The sequence below is a fragment of the Antrostomus carolinensis genome, unplaced genomic scaffold, assembly GCF_000700745.2.
Source record: "Antrostomus carolinensis isolate BGI_N321 unplaced genomic scaffold, ASM70074v2 scaffold49082, whole genome shotgun sequence".
NCBI lineage: Eukaryota > Metazoa > Chordata > Aves > Caprimulgiformes > Caprimulgidae > Antrostomus > Antrostomus carolinensis.
This window is the reverse complement of record NW_010302637.1, coordinates 49,161-67,201: the sequence shown is the minus strand read 5'-3', so window position 1 is coordinate 67,201 and position 18,041 is coordinate 49,161. Positions and strand designations below refer to the sequence as shown.

At 35.4% G+C, this 18,041-nt stretch overlaps 1 protein-coding gene across 1 annotated transcript in view; it reads right to left on the bottom strand.

Annotated features, from left to right (window-relative positions):
* Positions 1 to 10,677: 10,677 nt before the first annotated feature.
* The window catches only part of LOC104521759 (proprotein convertase subtilisin/kexin type 5), a gene marked incomplete at its 5' end in the record, with an annotated part of 55,526 nt that continues 48,162 nt past the window's right edge, over positions 10,678 to 18,041 (bottom strand). The window contains 1 exon segment of the mRNA XM_010163850.1: positions 10,678 to 10,818. Within this exon segment, the coding sequence (XP_010162152.1) occupies positions 10,678 to 10,818 (141 nt within the window).

Sequence of the window (18,041 nt, the reverse complement as noted above, 5' to 3'; positions counted from 1 at the left end):
CAGCTCCCCCAGCACACAAGGGTGCATCCCAATTTCAATGGCCACCCAGCAGGTCAATTTCAATGAGAAATTTCTTTGTAAGCAGACACAGAGTAACAAGAAACATGCTGAAATATCCTGTTCTTGTCTACATGCCCCTGACAGTGAAAAGATAGAAATATCTCACTCATCTCTCTGTTCAGTGCACACAAATTAATGTTGTACGGATTGGTATCCCGCATACATTGTTACACATCTTCCAGAACATTTTTTGTCAAAATACTATATTTTTGAAAAATACCTGAGTAATTAGTGATTTATGGCACTTAAATATGGAAGTAGAACCCTGCTTATCTTGTGAGCTGAAATGAAGTTATTATGAAGCAAGCAATTAATATATTTAATAACCTGTTAAAAATTTAGCACTTTCTTTTTTATTCAAGATGCATCAGTTTAGGTTTTCAGGTGACAAATTTGAGCTTCCACAAGTTGCAGCTTTAGGAGAAGGCAGTAGGGGTGCAGAAGTTATTGCAAACTTGCCATCAACTTGTTTACAGAAAAACTTGCTCCTACCCTATCCTCTGTGCACATGTAGACATATATTCATGGGTATTAACCTATAAAGTTCACCTGCATCAGTGCTGCCTAAACATATCAGACTTCTTTTATGTAACAAGATTTTAAGGAATTGTCAGTGGGACTTGTCACTATCAGGTTAATGATTGGACTTTATGATTTTAAAGGTCTTTTCAAACCTAGGCAATTCTGTGATTCTGTCAATGCAAAGACAGCGACCAAACCATTTAACTAACTTTTTCTAATTTCCTTTGCAGTAATATGATTTTACTTTTGAGTGTATCTTTTCTACTGCAGAATGTTTCCCAGTGGGTGTGTGCAGACCATGGATATGCTGATGTAACCTAGCATCTTTTTATCTACAGCTGGGACACCACAGGAAGTGGTATGTATTCTTCTAAAGTCAACACAGAAAGTCCTGCCTATGCTTGTCATTGAAACAAGAAGAAGAGATGGAATAACCTGAAGAAGGAAGATGATTTGTAAGTGAATCTCTTATTAATTGTAGCCAGATTTTTTTAATTTCTTCCAAGCCCTATCAATTCACGGCCATTCAAATTTCTTCCATGTTTGGGTACAAGATATAAGGGTATTCCCATGTTTAAATGTTATTTTTATCTGTTATTTTTAAGGAGAACTGATGCCTTCTGTCCCTGAGCATTTATTGAAGCATTAATATGCACATAGATACATTTTTTTTCTTAAAGTGGAATTTCTCACACTGGACAGCTGGACTAGAGTGACAGTAATTGTTTATCCAGCTGAGCTGGTAAAAATGACTTAAAAAGAAAAGCAATGGAATGTAAGGAGCATTAAGAGTTTGTAAGATAGGGTATGCTTAGACAGCCACGTAACATGCTTCAAGAAAAAAAATCAATATGATTTTATACCAGCTCAGGAATTTCACTGGGAGTCTGTATAAAGTCTAAGAAAAACATGTTTCAAGCATTCAGGAAGACCTCCAGGAATCTGAAGAGCTATATTCTTTATAATCTGGAATCTAAACAATCTGTTAATCTATAAAGCAAGCTGTCCATGCTGCTGGTGAAATATAAGACAGTAAAATACTCCTCTGAACTTCTAAACAAGAGATTCAAGATAGGGCACACTCAACTGATTGTTTAAAGAGGAATGATGGATCTAATGGTGGATCTAACTATGCCTAGATAAAGAATCTAAAGATAGAGCAGTCTTCACTTGATAATACTAACTACTTATAAATTGTTGCTCAGTCAGCAAATGAAGTTATGTCTCAGAATCATAGTTTACTGCTAAAACCAAAAATCATGGCAGATCTTGAAAATGAGTAATTCATTGTATTTACCATCCATATCTCATAATAAAAAATAATGTAAGAATTTTTAGGGCAGAAAATCTTGATCAAAGGTCTGATTTCCCAGACAGGACATGTTATATAGTTAAATCAGTCTGTCTCTTATGCAACCTCCAAATCTGCTTGCTTACTGTATAATTCATAAGACTTTTATGTTTTCTTTTCAAGGAATGGCAGTTTGGGTATATTTATATCTAAGAGATTTAACAGCATAAGAACAATATTTAAACCAATTTCTGTAGCCTACTATTGGACCTTGACTATACTAAGAATTGACCTATTGCCAGACTGAAATTTTCTCTGTACAGTAGACACCTCATTTGACACAAAATAGGTCTGCAATGGTTTGCCTATAATTTTTTTCAGAAACTTTAAAAGGAAAAGAAAAAAAGAAAAATTAAGAAAAAAAGGAAAAAAGAAATTGAAATGTTGTCAAAATAGCTGATCATTTGGAGAAAGAAGGATTTTTTTTGTTTTTTTTTTAAATTTTGTTTTTAAACAATATAGTCTAGCAGCCAATTTTAAAGCACCTGGAAAAATCACAGAAATGGTAAAGTATTTGTAAAACATGTCAAAATTGGATCCTAAGTGATTAAACAGTTGTTTGCTAGCCATGTGGGTCCTAGATCCAGACAAGATGTCACTGATTTTAATTTATTTACCACTTGATTAATCTCAGAAGAATTAATGGCTAAACATCTTGATATGAGCAGATGTATTAACAAGAAGAGTACTAACTCTGCTTGATAATGGATTCATTTCAAAAAACGGTCAATTTCCTTCCAGAAAATTTTTTTTTCAATGCCTCATCTGGAATTGCCTTGGGATTAAACATACCAGACAATACTCAAAATCAAACCAGAATAAGCAGAAGTGAGAAGAATTACATACAAAAGTGCCTGTACAGCAGCCAAAAAATAATGCATGTTGTGTCCTTAAACAATAGTAATACTCCAAGGTACAGTCTTCTTATTTCAGGCTTCTCAAAATGTTTAAGAAAAAAAGTAAATCAGAAAAAAATAAATAGGACAAATAAATTATATTACAATAATATTCATTTGAGATTTAACTATCTCTAAGCAGGTTGCTTAGAAATAGTAGATCATCATTTTTGGACAAATCTGATTTCTTCATTCCACAAGTAGTCTCCCTAGTGGCAACTGGGCTAATCCTGGAAATAGTGAGGAATTTAGGCTCTATCCTTTTGCATAATGATACTGTGCCAAAAAACTCCCTGTTCAGAATAAATAATTGGTGCAAGAGAGACATTTAGCAAAAATATCACTCAATGCAATAAACAAATAGGGGAAGACTTCGGGTTTTGGGTTTTTTTTAGCTAAATGATGTTCAGCAACATGAATAATGATTGTTATATTATCTTCATAACCAGCAACTTGAATGCGACAATATCTGAAAAAATATTTCTTGACAAAATAGCAGAGTCTGATGAGAATTTCCTGGAAGAATACAATAAACTCTTCTCAAAAGAATCAAGGCAAACCACAGTATTACGGGTGGATTAAGAAGAGGATCACCATTGAATTTGGAAGTGTCAAATAACCTTCTTTGAAAATCTTGGCTATGAGAGAACAGACATGGGTAATTATTGCTATAAAAAGGAGTCTCTGTGACCTAGACATCTTGTAGAGCAGCAGGAGATAATTTTCATCACTAATTTCTGCCTAATGCCACCTTTAAGGGCTTTACTATAAATTTATAAACAAAACATAAGAAATATTTGACTGGTTTATTTACATATTCCCATCACTTACAAATCAGATGAATTATCCCATGAGATCTACAACTCTACTACCTGTCCTAATGACTCCAATATATAGCCCCATGGACAGGAATATTCACTGTGTTAATGGGAGACCTTCTTTCCCAGTTGTCATAAAGAGTCAGCATGAAGATGTCTGTTGTAGCACAAAATTTTGAGAGGGATGAGACATGAAGTCACCCTCTAATTGTTGTGCTTATCCTGTGCTTAGGTGTCTAAATGGTCTACACCGTAACCTTTTCATTTCTGAAGATAAGAAGATAGGAAAATGGATCCCAGTGTTTAACAGTAGTCAGGCATACACATGGACATACAAAACACCTGGTTTTGACATTTCTGACACCCTTATAGGTTCTAATTGCCATATACTCTGAAAATAATCCTGTTAATTTCCTGCTAGAAAAGTAAAGAATAATATGTGCTTGCTGATCAGCAGGTAGCTCCTTCCCTGTAAACGTAACTTAAGTTTCTGCGTTAGTAGTCTTTTCATTTTCTGTCCTGGTAAACCATTTTTCATTCAACTAGTGTATCAAACAAAACTATTTGGTTACTTCAGAGTTAGTTTTCAGTTCCTTCTTTGCTCACATTTCCTTTCTGGGTTCCAGATTGTTTGTAAGAAATTTGCCATTTCTCCTGCTCATTTTTGATTTGCATTCAATTTTTCCCAATCAGACCGATTTGAAAGAAACCCCAGCCTGGCTAAAGATGATAATCCCTTTAAAAATTTAATGGCAACTGAAAATACTGTAAGTCAAAGCTCAGTTATTAGTAGTGTTAATGGTATATGCGATAGACTTCTGTCTAAAGAGATGTGCAATTAATGACATTTTGGGAAAATATTTTTCTAGGATCAAAATTGCTGTCAGTAGCCTTTTACACTAATTGTCATATTCCCCCTCTTTCTCCGTTCATAGCTTAATTTAGGTACTGGACAAAGAAGAGCAGTGATACACATCTGAAAATAAACTGCTGACTAATACTCATTAAGAACACATAATTTAAGCCAATTATTTTCTGAAGTGTTCTGAGATTTGCCAAGTTTCACCGTGGAAAGACACAATGGATCCATCCATTTAAGAGTGACTAAGTAACTTCAGTACATCTCTCATATTTTAAACATATTTATCTTAAATATCTCAAGATCACAAATCCTATAGTATCAGAATTTTCCATTCAAAGCTATCGTGTTTTTTAACATCTTTTCAAAGTAATACCATTTGCCTGTACAACGTCATATTTATCTGTTTATGTCTGACTCTACTTTACGTTGCTCAGTTTATACTTGTGCAGCACCTGCATAGTTTCTGCAATGCATCCTAGCTTCTTTATGAGTCAGTGTTTGAAGGCTTTTGCATTGGCTATAACCATCTTTTGCATAATGTTTGTACTGTTTTTTTAGGTTAGAACACAGACAAGTTGTGATATGACATGACAGACATATTCCTTTAGAAGAACAGCAGGATAAGCAGCCATGCACCCACCAGCAATTGTGTTCTGATGTATCTGTGTCAAATCTGCAGCGCACAAAGAGGTGGCAGATTCCAGAGTCTACAGAGTATTGTGTTTTGCTCAGAGACAGAAAATCGTAAGTGCCAAAAAGAAAATAATCTATAGCCCAACTGCACGCTGATAATGATGACTTTCTGAGGAGAAACGCTTGAGAGACAGGTACCTGAATCACATCCTTTCTGTGCCTTCTCCAGAGAAGAATGAAATAGGACCATCAAAAAGAAAGTGTGGGTCAACAGCATGGAAGCAACAGCAAGAAAAAACTTAGGTCAGTTGCCAGTTTTAGAACTAGTTGTGACTGTGCATGTGGAGAAACCTTACATCATCTTAGGTTAATGCAGGCACTTATGATTAGCGTGGTATCTAGGCTATTGATTTGACTTATCTGCCAAGTCCAATTATACTGATTACTTTTAATATAGTTGAGCTATGACACTGTGGTATAAGGAATCTCAAAAGAAAGAGTGCAGGGAGACTGCAATCCAGTGAACCTACTCCTCTTCCAACTTCCTTGTTTTCCTCTTGCTGCAAAAACATAGACAGGGAAAAGCAGATGGGCTCCCTGCTTTCAAGGTGAACAGCCAGCAGCACCCCTAAGAGCAATTTCAGAGACAACCCTAAGCAGCCTCTAAAAGCTGAGGCTGCAGAACACTTGGAGAACCAAGAAACTACAGGGGATAGAGCTGCCAAACTCTTAAAACTCTCAACTAAGCACATGCCAACTGACATTTTTGAAAAGCTTATAAAAGTAAAAGGCATCGCCCTGGCACCAGAACAACGGCTATCCACTTGTTCTATTTCTAGCTGTTGCTCCAAAGCACAGACACAGTAAAACTCAATGAAAAAGTTAAAAATGATCACAGTCAATTTTCTTTTTTTTTTTTAACTTAGACTCGGTTTAAGAAATATCTGGATGGAATTTTCTTAAAACCTTTTAAAAGAGCTACATGGAAAACTTCAGATCCAACATATATTCTTTGGCAAAGTCACATCTAACTGAAAACACGACCTTAAAATGGGAAACACTGGGCAACCTGAATTCAGGAAAGTACTTCCATGTCAGTCAGGTGGTTAAAGCTCAAGAGAAACACAGGTTCTAAATAAAGTATTTATTTATGCTTATGTTTTTCAAATACTTGTAAAAGCATTATTTTAAAACTACTCAAAAAATGCAAAAGATTCACAAAATGATTTCTAACTCACACACTGTAGTGTTCCCTTTTATAATAGGCAGTCAGTCAATGGAGCTGATGGACTTAAATGATAACCTCTCCTTCTCTTATACTGGAAGCCTACATATAGAGGTCATTTGACAGCACTTTTGCAGTTTGGCTCAACTGTCTCATAACCTTTAGCCTCTGACTATATTTACAAAGAAGAAAACCCTCATAACTTTGACAACACAGAAATATGTTGTCTGTACCCAAAACTACTCCTTGCCAGACAGTACAACGTTTTTTCCCTTTCTGTAATAAAATCCATTAGTATGGGAAGTATTGCAAATATCTGATCAATTTTCAGAAATCCAAAGTTATCTTCCTCTGATACTCTTGACCCCTTGCAGTGTCAACTCCATTTTCCTTTCAGCTCAGTGATTACACTTGGTTGCACTGCCTTTTAGAAAGTGGTGGTGCATTGTCACTTTTCTGAATGGATTGTCAGTATCAGAATTCACCGGAATTCTTTATTTCTTCCCAGCACTACCTTGTTCTAGCCTTGGTTTCAAGTAACTAAATGAAAATGAAGTATATAACTCATGTGAAGAGAATCATGGAAGAAAACACTCTCTCCAAAGCTATACCACCGATTATACCACACAGTAGACACATAGCAGATTAATATTTTCATTTTAGGTGCTACTTCTTACTAATGTAACTGTAGTTTATATACCATGGGTTGGAAAACATGCACTGGCTTATGAGAGTCATGCAGGCAGTTCAATTGGCGATGTATAATGTATTTTTCTGTCAGCAACATAAGATTTTTTTAAAAAAATTTGGCTTCTCCAGAGGAACATGGCACAATGCCCACTGGAACAAATGTGGGCATGCTGTCTCTCCTGACTGATTCACCTAAATCCCAAATTCAAACCTTTCACCAATGAGAAAAAGCATTTCTGATATCAACAGTAGATTGTACTATGCAATGCAAATAGATTATTTTTAGTAAGAACATTGTTGCCTCTGGTGATTAAATTGATTACACTTTATATCCATAATTGCTGGTTTACAATTAGCAAAATTCAACATTATGTAATGACTGAGAAATGCAATACACAAGTAAGCATTTATTCATAGAGCCTCAACAGGATACTAGATACCCTGGAAACCATCAGATAATTAAGTACCTGAATACCGTAACAAAACCATAGACTACGAAGATTAAGGGACGTCTTTGTGTGACAGTTGCTGCATATCTACATTTCTGTATCTGCCCCTGTGGATTGCAAACAAACAGTCTGAAACTCAGTTACACCTCTTTGGTTCCTGCAGGAAAACTTGCCACTATGCAAATACTGCACTGGAAATAAAAAAAAGATGCATTCACACTGTTTGAAACTGGGGCAGTAAGCAAACCACCATTCCAAAACAATTCATTGCCAGGATTTCAGGAGTGGATCCCAGTTGACAAAACCAACTAAGTTGAGGGTTCAAATCAGTAGGCAGGTAAGGGGTCCTCTGTCAGCTCCACTAGTCCTACCATACGCGGCTTATCAAAGAAAGAAAGTAGTAGGTTGGAGTGGAAATCTGCCTTGCTCATTTTCCAATGGTTTAAAGTACCTTTGCATGTGAGTTGAAGCAACCTCTTGGCTGTTCTAACTCATATCCAGTCCAGACTAGTGCTCTGTTCACCTCCTGATGTCTCCCAGGAAGAGAGAACTTGGCTAGTAGGGAAAACTGACCTCATAGGCTCAAAACCATTCCTACAGTATAATTTGTTGTGTTTTCCAGCACAAAGTGGAATGAAACCATACATTATTTCAGACATATTCAAGAAGCGTTCAGGACTAAGTGCTCAAATTTTTAAGCAGCTTGCTATATGAAGAGTGTAATTAACCTTGTAAAACCCCTTTCTAACTAGTCTTTTAAAAAATCTCATATAAACTCTAGTGCTATTAACACAGGCACTAATATGGAATCTAAGGAAGAATCTATGTAAAAGCAAACTCTATTTGAATGTAAACTAGTTCCAGTAAGCCCTTATGCTAAGCCACAATATCATGTGTCCTTTACATGCCAAATATTTTAAAAGTATTGGAGAAAATACTTAAGATAGCTTAAAAACTTCTTTTTGCATACTTTAATTCCTAGCCTTTATTTAGGATCACATAAATTGGCAAGTATCACAGGTGAAAAACACAACCTGAATTTTCAAATCAGATAAATAAATAAGAATTACTATTCAGAGACTGCTTAAAATAATCTGAATAGATTTCATACAAACAAATCCCAGCCATTAAAACTGAATATGTTATGAGATAATCTCCTTCTAATATTAAAGATCTTACTTCATAATCTATAACTTTACTAGATCAAAGGTTTCTCCAACCCTAGGACTGGATTAATTTATGGGGAAAAACAGCAAGGGAAACCTAGAAATATTTATCTCCCTAATTTCCCTTTTTTTTTGTTTTTCTTTTTTCTTTCATGTCTGTGTTCAGAAAACTGGTTGTAAGTACACAAAGAGTAAAGTTAGTGACTGAAATACAAATGAATAAAAGTACATTTATGATATTATTAATTTATTTCCTTTGGATCTATTCAAATACACAGGCTAAGATTTGGAAATAAAGAACCCTCCATATACTGAAATTGAACAGAATCTGAAAGGAGAAAAAATCAATACATTTTCTCTCTAAATCTCTTGCAACAGAGAACTACAAACATAAAGTGACTAGAACCTTTAGTCACCAGTATGTTTTGTCTCCATCACCACATGTGAAGCATTAATACAGTCTTGTCTCTGTTCCTAACATAGCAACGATTAGTTTGAAAAAACCCCAAACTAGTCCACATACACTAACATGGATTTTCCACTAGTACAGTCACCAAAGTTCACAGAGAAAAAAGGTTGTGTAAGGTGAAAGCTTCTCAATTTTAAGATGTCACAATCATCAATATTTTGGTTGTAGGTATTGTGTGCCATGACTCTTTGAAACTTTCAATTATAATTATCATTTGTTAGAAAATGCACACAAAATATAAAAATTACGAACAATAAATTAAAAACAACCTTCATTTTTTAAGAAATAATTAGAAAAACTTTCAGCAGAATGAAATTTATGCACATGCAACCTTATCTCCATGTGCAGATTTTTTAAAATGAACTTAAGGATTTAAAAACTTAGATTAAGAAAAGATTAAAAATCTTAAAAAATATAACTTAAAAAGTGGTATTTTTTAAAATCAATAGTACCATATTAACTTTTCAAAATGATTTAGTTTTTAATGACTGCATCAAGAAAATCTAAGTATGATATAAGCACTGCACTACTTAAGATTATGTCAGGTCTTCAATTACTAACTCTTATTCTCAGGACTGTAAGTCAACAGCAGAAAACTATTTGGTGTTGAATAGTGGCACATGGTTTCTTCAAAAAAGTGGCATTAAAGAAGGAAACACATTTCTGTTGCTATGAATTACATACAATTTGAAATTACTATTGTGTGCAAATTTTTTACTTCCTTCAATGGAACTGGATGCCCGCAGAGGAAACAAGTTTTCTTCAGAATTTAATAGAATCAATCTCCCAGCACTTAGAAACACTCGATTTCAAGCAGGATTTGGGGTTGAGCATTCCACCTTAGTCCTGCAAATATTACCCAACACAGCACAAAGTTATGCAAAAGTTTTTGAAATGTAGATTTACCTGATAAATCTCCAGTATTTTTGCTGCTCCATGAGGCACATTAAAGATACATATTAGGCACAAAGAACAGAATCCTGCAGTTGAGAAAATGCTTGTAAGACAGAAACTTTTCTGAGCTATGGAGGGCTATGGAGCTACACTATCCATGATTTTTACAGCTGAGGAATCTAACCCCTTAGAAAAAACAGACTTGTGTCAGCATGCAGAAGTTGAAGATTTTTATTTTTCATACTATATTAATTTCTGTTCATGGTAGCCTAACACTGTCCCAAAACTTTCTTCAATGTTCAAGAACAGACAGTGCTAAGATGAACGTAAGAGGCAACCTACAGTAGCCTGCAGAGTACAGCAGATTTGGGCAGCACTGTGTGGGTATTGTAAGACATTGTGGGGATGCCATACATTATTTAGTAGAAACTACCTGTGCTCAACACCATTTCAAGTTATTTCAACACTGAGTACTCTGTCATCAATTCCAGGGTGTCAGCTTTCCTCTCTGTGAAATAAGCAAGCAGATCTTTCCTGCCCTTGCATGGCTACTGTGAATTACTACAACAAAGTTTCCAAAGCACTTTGAGATCCCTGGATAAAGGTGCTGGATGAATGAGAAAGATCTTTCCATATGGTTATTTATTTATTTTTTTTTTCCAGAGTAGAACTCAGATCTTACTTTGCTTCCAGTGCCAGTGCAATGATGCCTGCAGCCATAGGTGCAGAGGCTGAGGTTCCAGTATGGCTGTCTGTGCAACGCTGCCTCAGGTCTGTGGTGATCTGGAAAAAATTGAATGTGTGAAATTTAGAACACAGCTTCAGAAATTGGAACAGGTTTCATTTGCTCAAATGAGTCACATGTACGTGGAGGGTGTTTCCTTCTTTCATTGCAAGGAAAGGAAAAAAAAGAGGTGTTTGAATACATCACATTAGATCTTCTGAACTTGAAGTCACTTGCAAACTTCCAGAAGCGTTTTCTGTATTGCACTGAAAACATAAGTTAGTCTCCATTTTTTTCATGGCATGACCAACAAAAAGACTTGCAAATTAGAAAAATATGCAGAGGGTTTTAAAACTGCACAGTTAGAACTCTGCCCTTCTCTTTGCATTTATAGAGCACTTCCCATCCAAGAATCCCAAAGTGCTTTACAAACAGGAATGAACTAAATCTTACAGCGTTCCCTACATCCAGACTGGTTATGTCCATTTTACAGACTATAAAAGAGGTATGGAGGAGTTAATTAGGTTGCCTGAAGTCACACTGGAAGTATGTGACAGAATAGAATACAGTTGGGCTCATGCTAAGTACTGTATTTAATCCTTCCTTCATGCCTTATGCAATAATTCACATGAAATTAAGCAACAATTCATTGAAAAATCCCGATGTAATCACAAATTTGGCCCAGACATCACCAGCCAAGTAGTTATTTGTAGCTTTAAATTGTTAGGTATTGCTTAATTATATGCTGCCACATATTTTATATGTAATCTAAATGGATGTATAAACTGTAACGTGCACTACCAACCAGAGGCACAGTCCTCTACTTAGCATTAGGATGCTCCTATCTCATAATGAGTTTTAGGTAGATTCTTTCAGAGAGTCAGTAAATCACACACAAAAATGTGTTTATTCTAAATTCTGCTTCTTTCAGGTGATGTTAAGCTAAAGTGATTCTAGTCTATGCTCTTCTTCCCAAAGAAGTGGTTCCTAAAAAGAGCAAGGCAATACAGACAGGAAGTGACTACTACCCTAAGAGAAGCTCAAGCAAAACCCATGTGGACTTGAGAACAGTTACTAGCAGACAGAAGTTCACAGCACAGAATCCATGAAGGTGGCAGACTGAATGACCTGTGATGCCAAACCTTATTCTCAGCGTCTCAGTTGATCCCCGAGATTCAGTCACTATGAGACTAAAACATCTTCCTGAAGGGCATAGAAGTTGCTTATACAGCTTCTTACCTAAGTATATCGAATTATTGTGACTCCATTTCCTCTAATTCACTAGTATCATACTTCATTTGCAACATGGATATGCACAAAGATGGATGGGAGTAGAGGCTCAGAGGATCAAAAAATCACAAAAAAACACAGGGCATGTAAAAATGCCTGTCTAGCTTTAAAACTGGCAGATATGCAAAATATAATCTGAAAAACCAGCCACATCCTGTCTGGACAGAATACAAGCAATTGCATGTAGGAGGTATATTAAATTGGTGAACTTACCAAAGGCCAGATTTCTTGAATAAGGAAATCTAGAAAGAACCATTTTTCCCCTATTATTTAATACCCTTCATGCACCTTGTTAAATAATTTATTTATTCTGTCATCAGCTAAAAGTTGAACCCCATAAATAAAAAGTTAATATAATTTCTTTATCACTTGCCTTCTTTTGTATTGACTATGTATTAATTTAGAAAATGAAAATTTAGTGTTGAAAAAACCTTTATGCATGCAAATTCCATAAATGTCCTGACAATATTAAGAGATAAAACTGCAGCAAGAACAGCCCTAACGCTACATTGGCTATACATGCAAATGCAAGTAGAGATTTCACAGGTGGGATTAACAGTCCAAGGACTACAGGATGACATCCAGCTAAATAGAAACATACAAGATTCAGGTGTCCCATTTGGAAAAACATTCGTCAGTGCTGTGGTGAGGAGCAGAAGGGAGGCCAGGAAAAAGAGAGGGCAGAAAAAGGGACTAAAACATGTTTGTCTTTTTTGTAGCCCGGTACCTTGTCCCCTGCAAAAAAGTGGTGCAGCAGGTGCTTTCCTCAAAGGACCAAAGGGCAGCAAAGCCTACAGGAGTTCAGGCAGGGAGAAGTACCTTCAAAGCAGCTTTTACTTAAGAGACAGCCTCCTTTAATACAGTGAAAAACACACTGCACTGTGCTATCTGTGTCTCTCATTTTGGGGAGGAACATGTTTCCAGAGTGCTTTTATTGTTCTCTAGCTACAGATATCAAGCACAACAAACCATGATATCTCTTTATTTGTCAACGTTGTCTCCCATGTTCTAAGCAGATGTTATGGCAGGAGCTTGAACTATAGACCCTTATCTATCTCTTTCACTCAGCAAATATTTCAGCAGAAAATGTGTAGGGGAAGCTTCCTAAATGAAAATCCTGTTTGAGTTATTTCAAAGGAAAGTTACTGACAGGAGCCGAGTTGTTTAGGTGTAAATTACCTCCAAGATCTGAGGCATGTTTTTCAGCACTATGGATTCACTGTCAGAGAACTGTCGTGTCTACTCTGAGAGAAAAAAGGAGTACAGGACCACCAACAGGCGAGCAAGATTCCAGAAAAATGGTGCCCCAAATTCCTGAACCACATGAGGGCAACATCATTAATCACAATAAATGGATGTGGTATTTGGCAGCACCATGAAGCTGTCATTACTGTGCATTAGTTGACATTCTGATCAATAGGGTGGGGAGAAGGAGAAATTTTTGAAACTATTGGTGAGTACAACATGTTTGTACGCTTCGAATACCTTTTTAACAACTGCTGATCTATGAAAGTGCTGATCAGACTGCCCAAGCGAAGTCTATGCAATATTTCTAGGGCCATGGGTTATATCCACTTTTGACTGAAGACAATGACAATGTTTCTGGTACTGGCTTAGTTTAATACACATGAAATTAGCAACATAGGACAGACACCCTGATAAAAGGCAGACAAAAATTATACGAATCACCACAATACACTATAATACCTGAAATATGCAGAAGTGCAACACCTTTCAGAAAATCCACACATCTTGTAAAGAAAAAACTCTAGACACACTGTAATAATTTTATAGAAGCAAATTGCTCTGAAGAATTAAGGAGATGCTATTTCTGTACAGTCCTTACTGAGGCTCCATCATCAATCTTTCCACAGTTTCACTGATTGTGAGGTTAATGACTAAGGTCAAAAATAGGATTTCCCTTAGCAGAGAACATGCTCACTCTTCTCCCAAGCCTCTGCATTTCTTGTTATTTCATATTTCATGACATGAGCTTTCTGAAATGATTGAAGCATTTTTTACTTTCTGCTACAGTTCAAGATATGTTGACTTCTGTGAACCTGTGTCCTTAGAAGTAACGATGGTTTAAAAAAATCTGCTCTTCCTTCTTACATCCTTTGTGTATGTGCCATGTGTGTATCTTGATATCTTGAAAGAGTTTCTGAACAAGTGCAGGTTTTTGTTTGTGTTTTAAGAACTGGCAGGAGATGGGGTTTTTTGTTGTTTTTGTTTAAGTTCTGCTTAAAGCAGAAGCTAGTCAGCAAGGCAGAAATATACCTTAGAAGAGAAACTCAGCAGATGAATTGGCATTTTTTAGAAAAAAAACAGAAATAAGTGGAACAGGAAGTAGAGAGGTTATTTTCAGAAGGTAAGTCATGTCATAGGTTTAGAAATTGTATCTGTGAGGGACTTTCATATGTAAAGTTCTTAGTTATTTAAGAAATAATATTAAAAAAGGAATTCAAAGGAAATGTGATGCATTTGTACAACATGTTTGATAAATAAAAGACCTATATAAATAACTATATTAGGTGATGCTTAAGCTATCCTAGCTGCGTGGTCTGGAGTGGGGAAGCTATCCTCTAGCATTGTCCTATAGTATTCAAAATAGTAGAGAAGAGAATAATAGGAAAAAATACCTTGACAACTATATATTATTAGCCAATACTTATGCACTCTGTTATGAGAGATAACCTCCATAAAGCAGTATATTTTTATGTTCTTTACCTAACTGTTGATTTCCCTTTATCCCAGAGCATGAGTTTCTATGCCTATATCTATGCCAGCACAGTTGCTGTTGAAAACGCCTAAAAGTAATTCTAGCTCTTTTCTCTAAGAGTCTATGCAAAAGGCATACATCCAGCTGCATCTGTGAAATGTTTATATGCTTTGGGCACGTTAAAGCATTCAAAGATTGGGAACTCAGTCCATAATGGGCTAAGAATTACTCCAATAAAATCTGGTACAGCATAAAGTCAGGTGCACTTGGAGAACCTTCTCTGAGCTACAAGGAATTCATACAAGATGGTAACATCAGTGTGTATTTAACTGTAACTGTTAGCTCAAATTATTTGAGACAGAATTGGCTTCCATTTTACTTTAGTTCAAAGTCAGTAAAAAAAGTTTCATATAGAAAACAGAGTTGGCCAGATGAAATTATGTTCTTAAGTTATCGTTGTACAAGACTGAAAAAAACCTCCAGACTTAAAAACCTTCTAAAATTATATTACATTGTATGTAACAAGCTATTATAAAAACATGTGGTAATGAAAAGGAAAAAAAAAGTCTTTTGTGTAGTTATAAAAGTGTGGGTGCTTCTATTAGTCCATGTTGAAACCAAAACATTTCTATAAGAATTTTTAGTCTACACAATGAGGCCTAACATTTGGTTACTGTTTGTTTATCCACGTTATAATACATTCTGCATATAGTGATAAGAAAAAAAAATACTAAACTGAAGAACTGCAAGGAAAAATATGAAGGAACTGTGGAAAATTATACTATAAAGTTGTAACCATTCACTGTCCCTTAACTGTGGATAAGTATTTCTGTACTACAACATTGCAGAGTCTCACGATATTGGAGTTCGTTCTGACTTACATGACAAAAAATGAGGTAATTTGATTTTTGATTGTAAATCCCACGCTAGGTCATTTCTTCCTGATTTATTGCAGTAGTATTTTTGTTTCTTATTTTGAATATGAGTCTCACTCCAACAAACCAAATCACCATATGCCTTGCTCAAATATTGTTACCCTTTTCATGTCATAGCACGAAGGTGAGCACTTCATAGCTAATTTGTATTTTGCACACAAATTTATATGCAAAGTAGAATTTGGAGGATTAAAATTTAATAATAATCTCTTTATTCTTCTTCTATTGTTATTTTTCCCTTTAAACTTACCGCAAGCTCTAAGCTTTTTGTGGAAAGATATGAAGACAATCTCTCACTCAAAAGGAGCAGCAGTAAAAACAAAAATGTAAGATAAAACTACAGCTGTTAAAAATCAGAGGAATGCATGAAAATTAAATCAGTTAAGTAGAAAACTACAGATAAGGACTGAGAACCATGCAGATATTTTATTAGATTTAAAAAAAGTGAGTAAGGAAATATTGGTCAACACAACAAGTACTGACAGGTGCAAGAAGTAATCAAGGAATAAAAAAAAGAGGAAGTGGATAGCAATGAATAAAAATTAAAAGATAGAAGGTACATAGAGGTGGTGAGGAAAGACAAAGGTCAAATGGTGAAGACTACAAAAACAGAATAAAGTATATGGATGTTTTATATTCAAATACATCAGAAGCAAAAGAACCCCAAACCAATATTGTTTTAATTGTCTAGAAATAATAGTTAATATAAGTGTATAGTAAATAGCTATTTCACTGAATGTTCCTTTTTGGAAAAAATGTCTAAATGAAGTTTTCAGAGAATACAAAGATGATAAATAATCCTCCTATTTACAGCTATTTTAAGTTGCAATTTTAAATCAGAAAGTTTGGAAACACCAAAGACTTTTACAAGAGCTGGAAAGGGAACATGTTAGACTGTGCTGTTGATTTTAGCCAGTCTTTGAACACTGGAGAAGTTCCAGAAGATTGAAAGAAAATCCACACAATGTCAATATTTTGAAAGGGTAAGCAGTGTTATCCTAATAATTTCATCTATTTGTCAATTTTTATCCGGTGTAAAACAGTTGATACAGGATTTAAACTAATTATTAATAAATTAATTAACTAGTAGTATATTTAATGGTGTATAACATAAGCTACTGGAGAAAGGAGCTTGCCTAAGTGCTGCCGTATTTTTTTTCTGGCCACCACTTTGGTTGGAAGTAGTATAGCCAGGATTCTACAAGGCATATAATGTGATACTGCACATTAAAAAAAAAAAAAAAAAAAAAAGATTAAAATATACATAATATTTAGATTTAAAATGGGATAATTATAAGGTCTCAAAATGTAAGCATATATAATAAATCACATATATATACTTAGAAGTAGAGAAATTATATATATGCTTATATCGCATATAAGAAATGAGCCTTGTTTCTAATCATGCCTTCTACAATTTGGTTCTTGGCCTAAAGCTTTTATCAAAGACCTGGAAGAAAACATCAGCATTTTCTGATGAATGTTGCACTTGGAGAAACTCTGTAGAAAGAGAAAGCGATGATGAGGGCTGGTCTGGATTGCTTACCAAACCAGTACGGTCAGTGGTAAATGGTGTAATAAAGAGATCATAACCACCCTCATATCTGTCCTTGGATTTTCCCACTCTGAAAAAGAAAAGTAGCTGCTCTGAAAGTGGATTGGGCACCACACAACTACGAACACATTACGTGATGGTGGAGCTAACAAGTTTCAGTCAGGCTTAATGTAGAAAGAGAGGGGAACTGAGCTGGCACTCACAGGTACATATTTTCCTGCGCACTTGGCACTGATACTGATATTACCTGACTGGTCTGTATTTTTGGGTGCTCAAAGCTTATAAAATGGGAGATGGTTTATAAGAAACAAGTCTTACATAGAATAATGCAAGAAGCTTACCTTTATCAAAAGGGATTAACTGATCAGGCTACATGCGTTGAGAGAAAGATGTTAAGACAAATAGAGTGGTCTTCATACTAGCAACAAAATCTGTGCCACAACCAAAGGCCTAGAAATTGAAGGTGGAAGAGCTCAGATAGCAGATGAGAAAGTTTTTAATGGCAATAGGTAATTAAAACCACTTGCCTTAAATTTTCTGTCACTGGAAATCTTGAAAGCAAGATTGATTGTATTTACAAAAATTATTCTCAATAATTTTCAAGTTGACAGTAACTGCTGGATTTGAAGAACTTGTTGGAGTCCTACAGACTCAGCTAAGCAGGAGGTCAGGCTAGGGGCTGCTGTCACCTCTGCTCACCTTATATTAGTCTCATGTAAGCAGGAAGAAGTTAGTGAAGGTCTTTTAATGGACAGTAGAGGAAATTTAATCACAGAAGTGAGG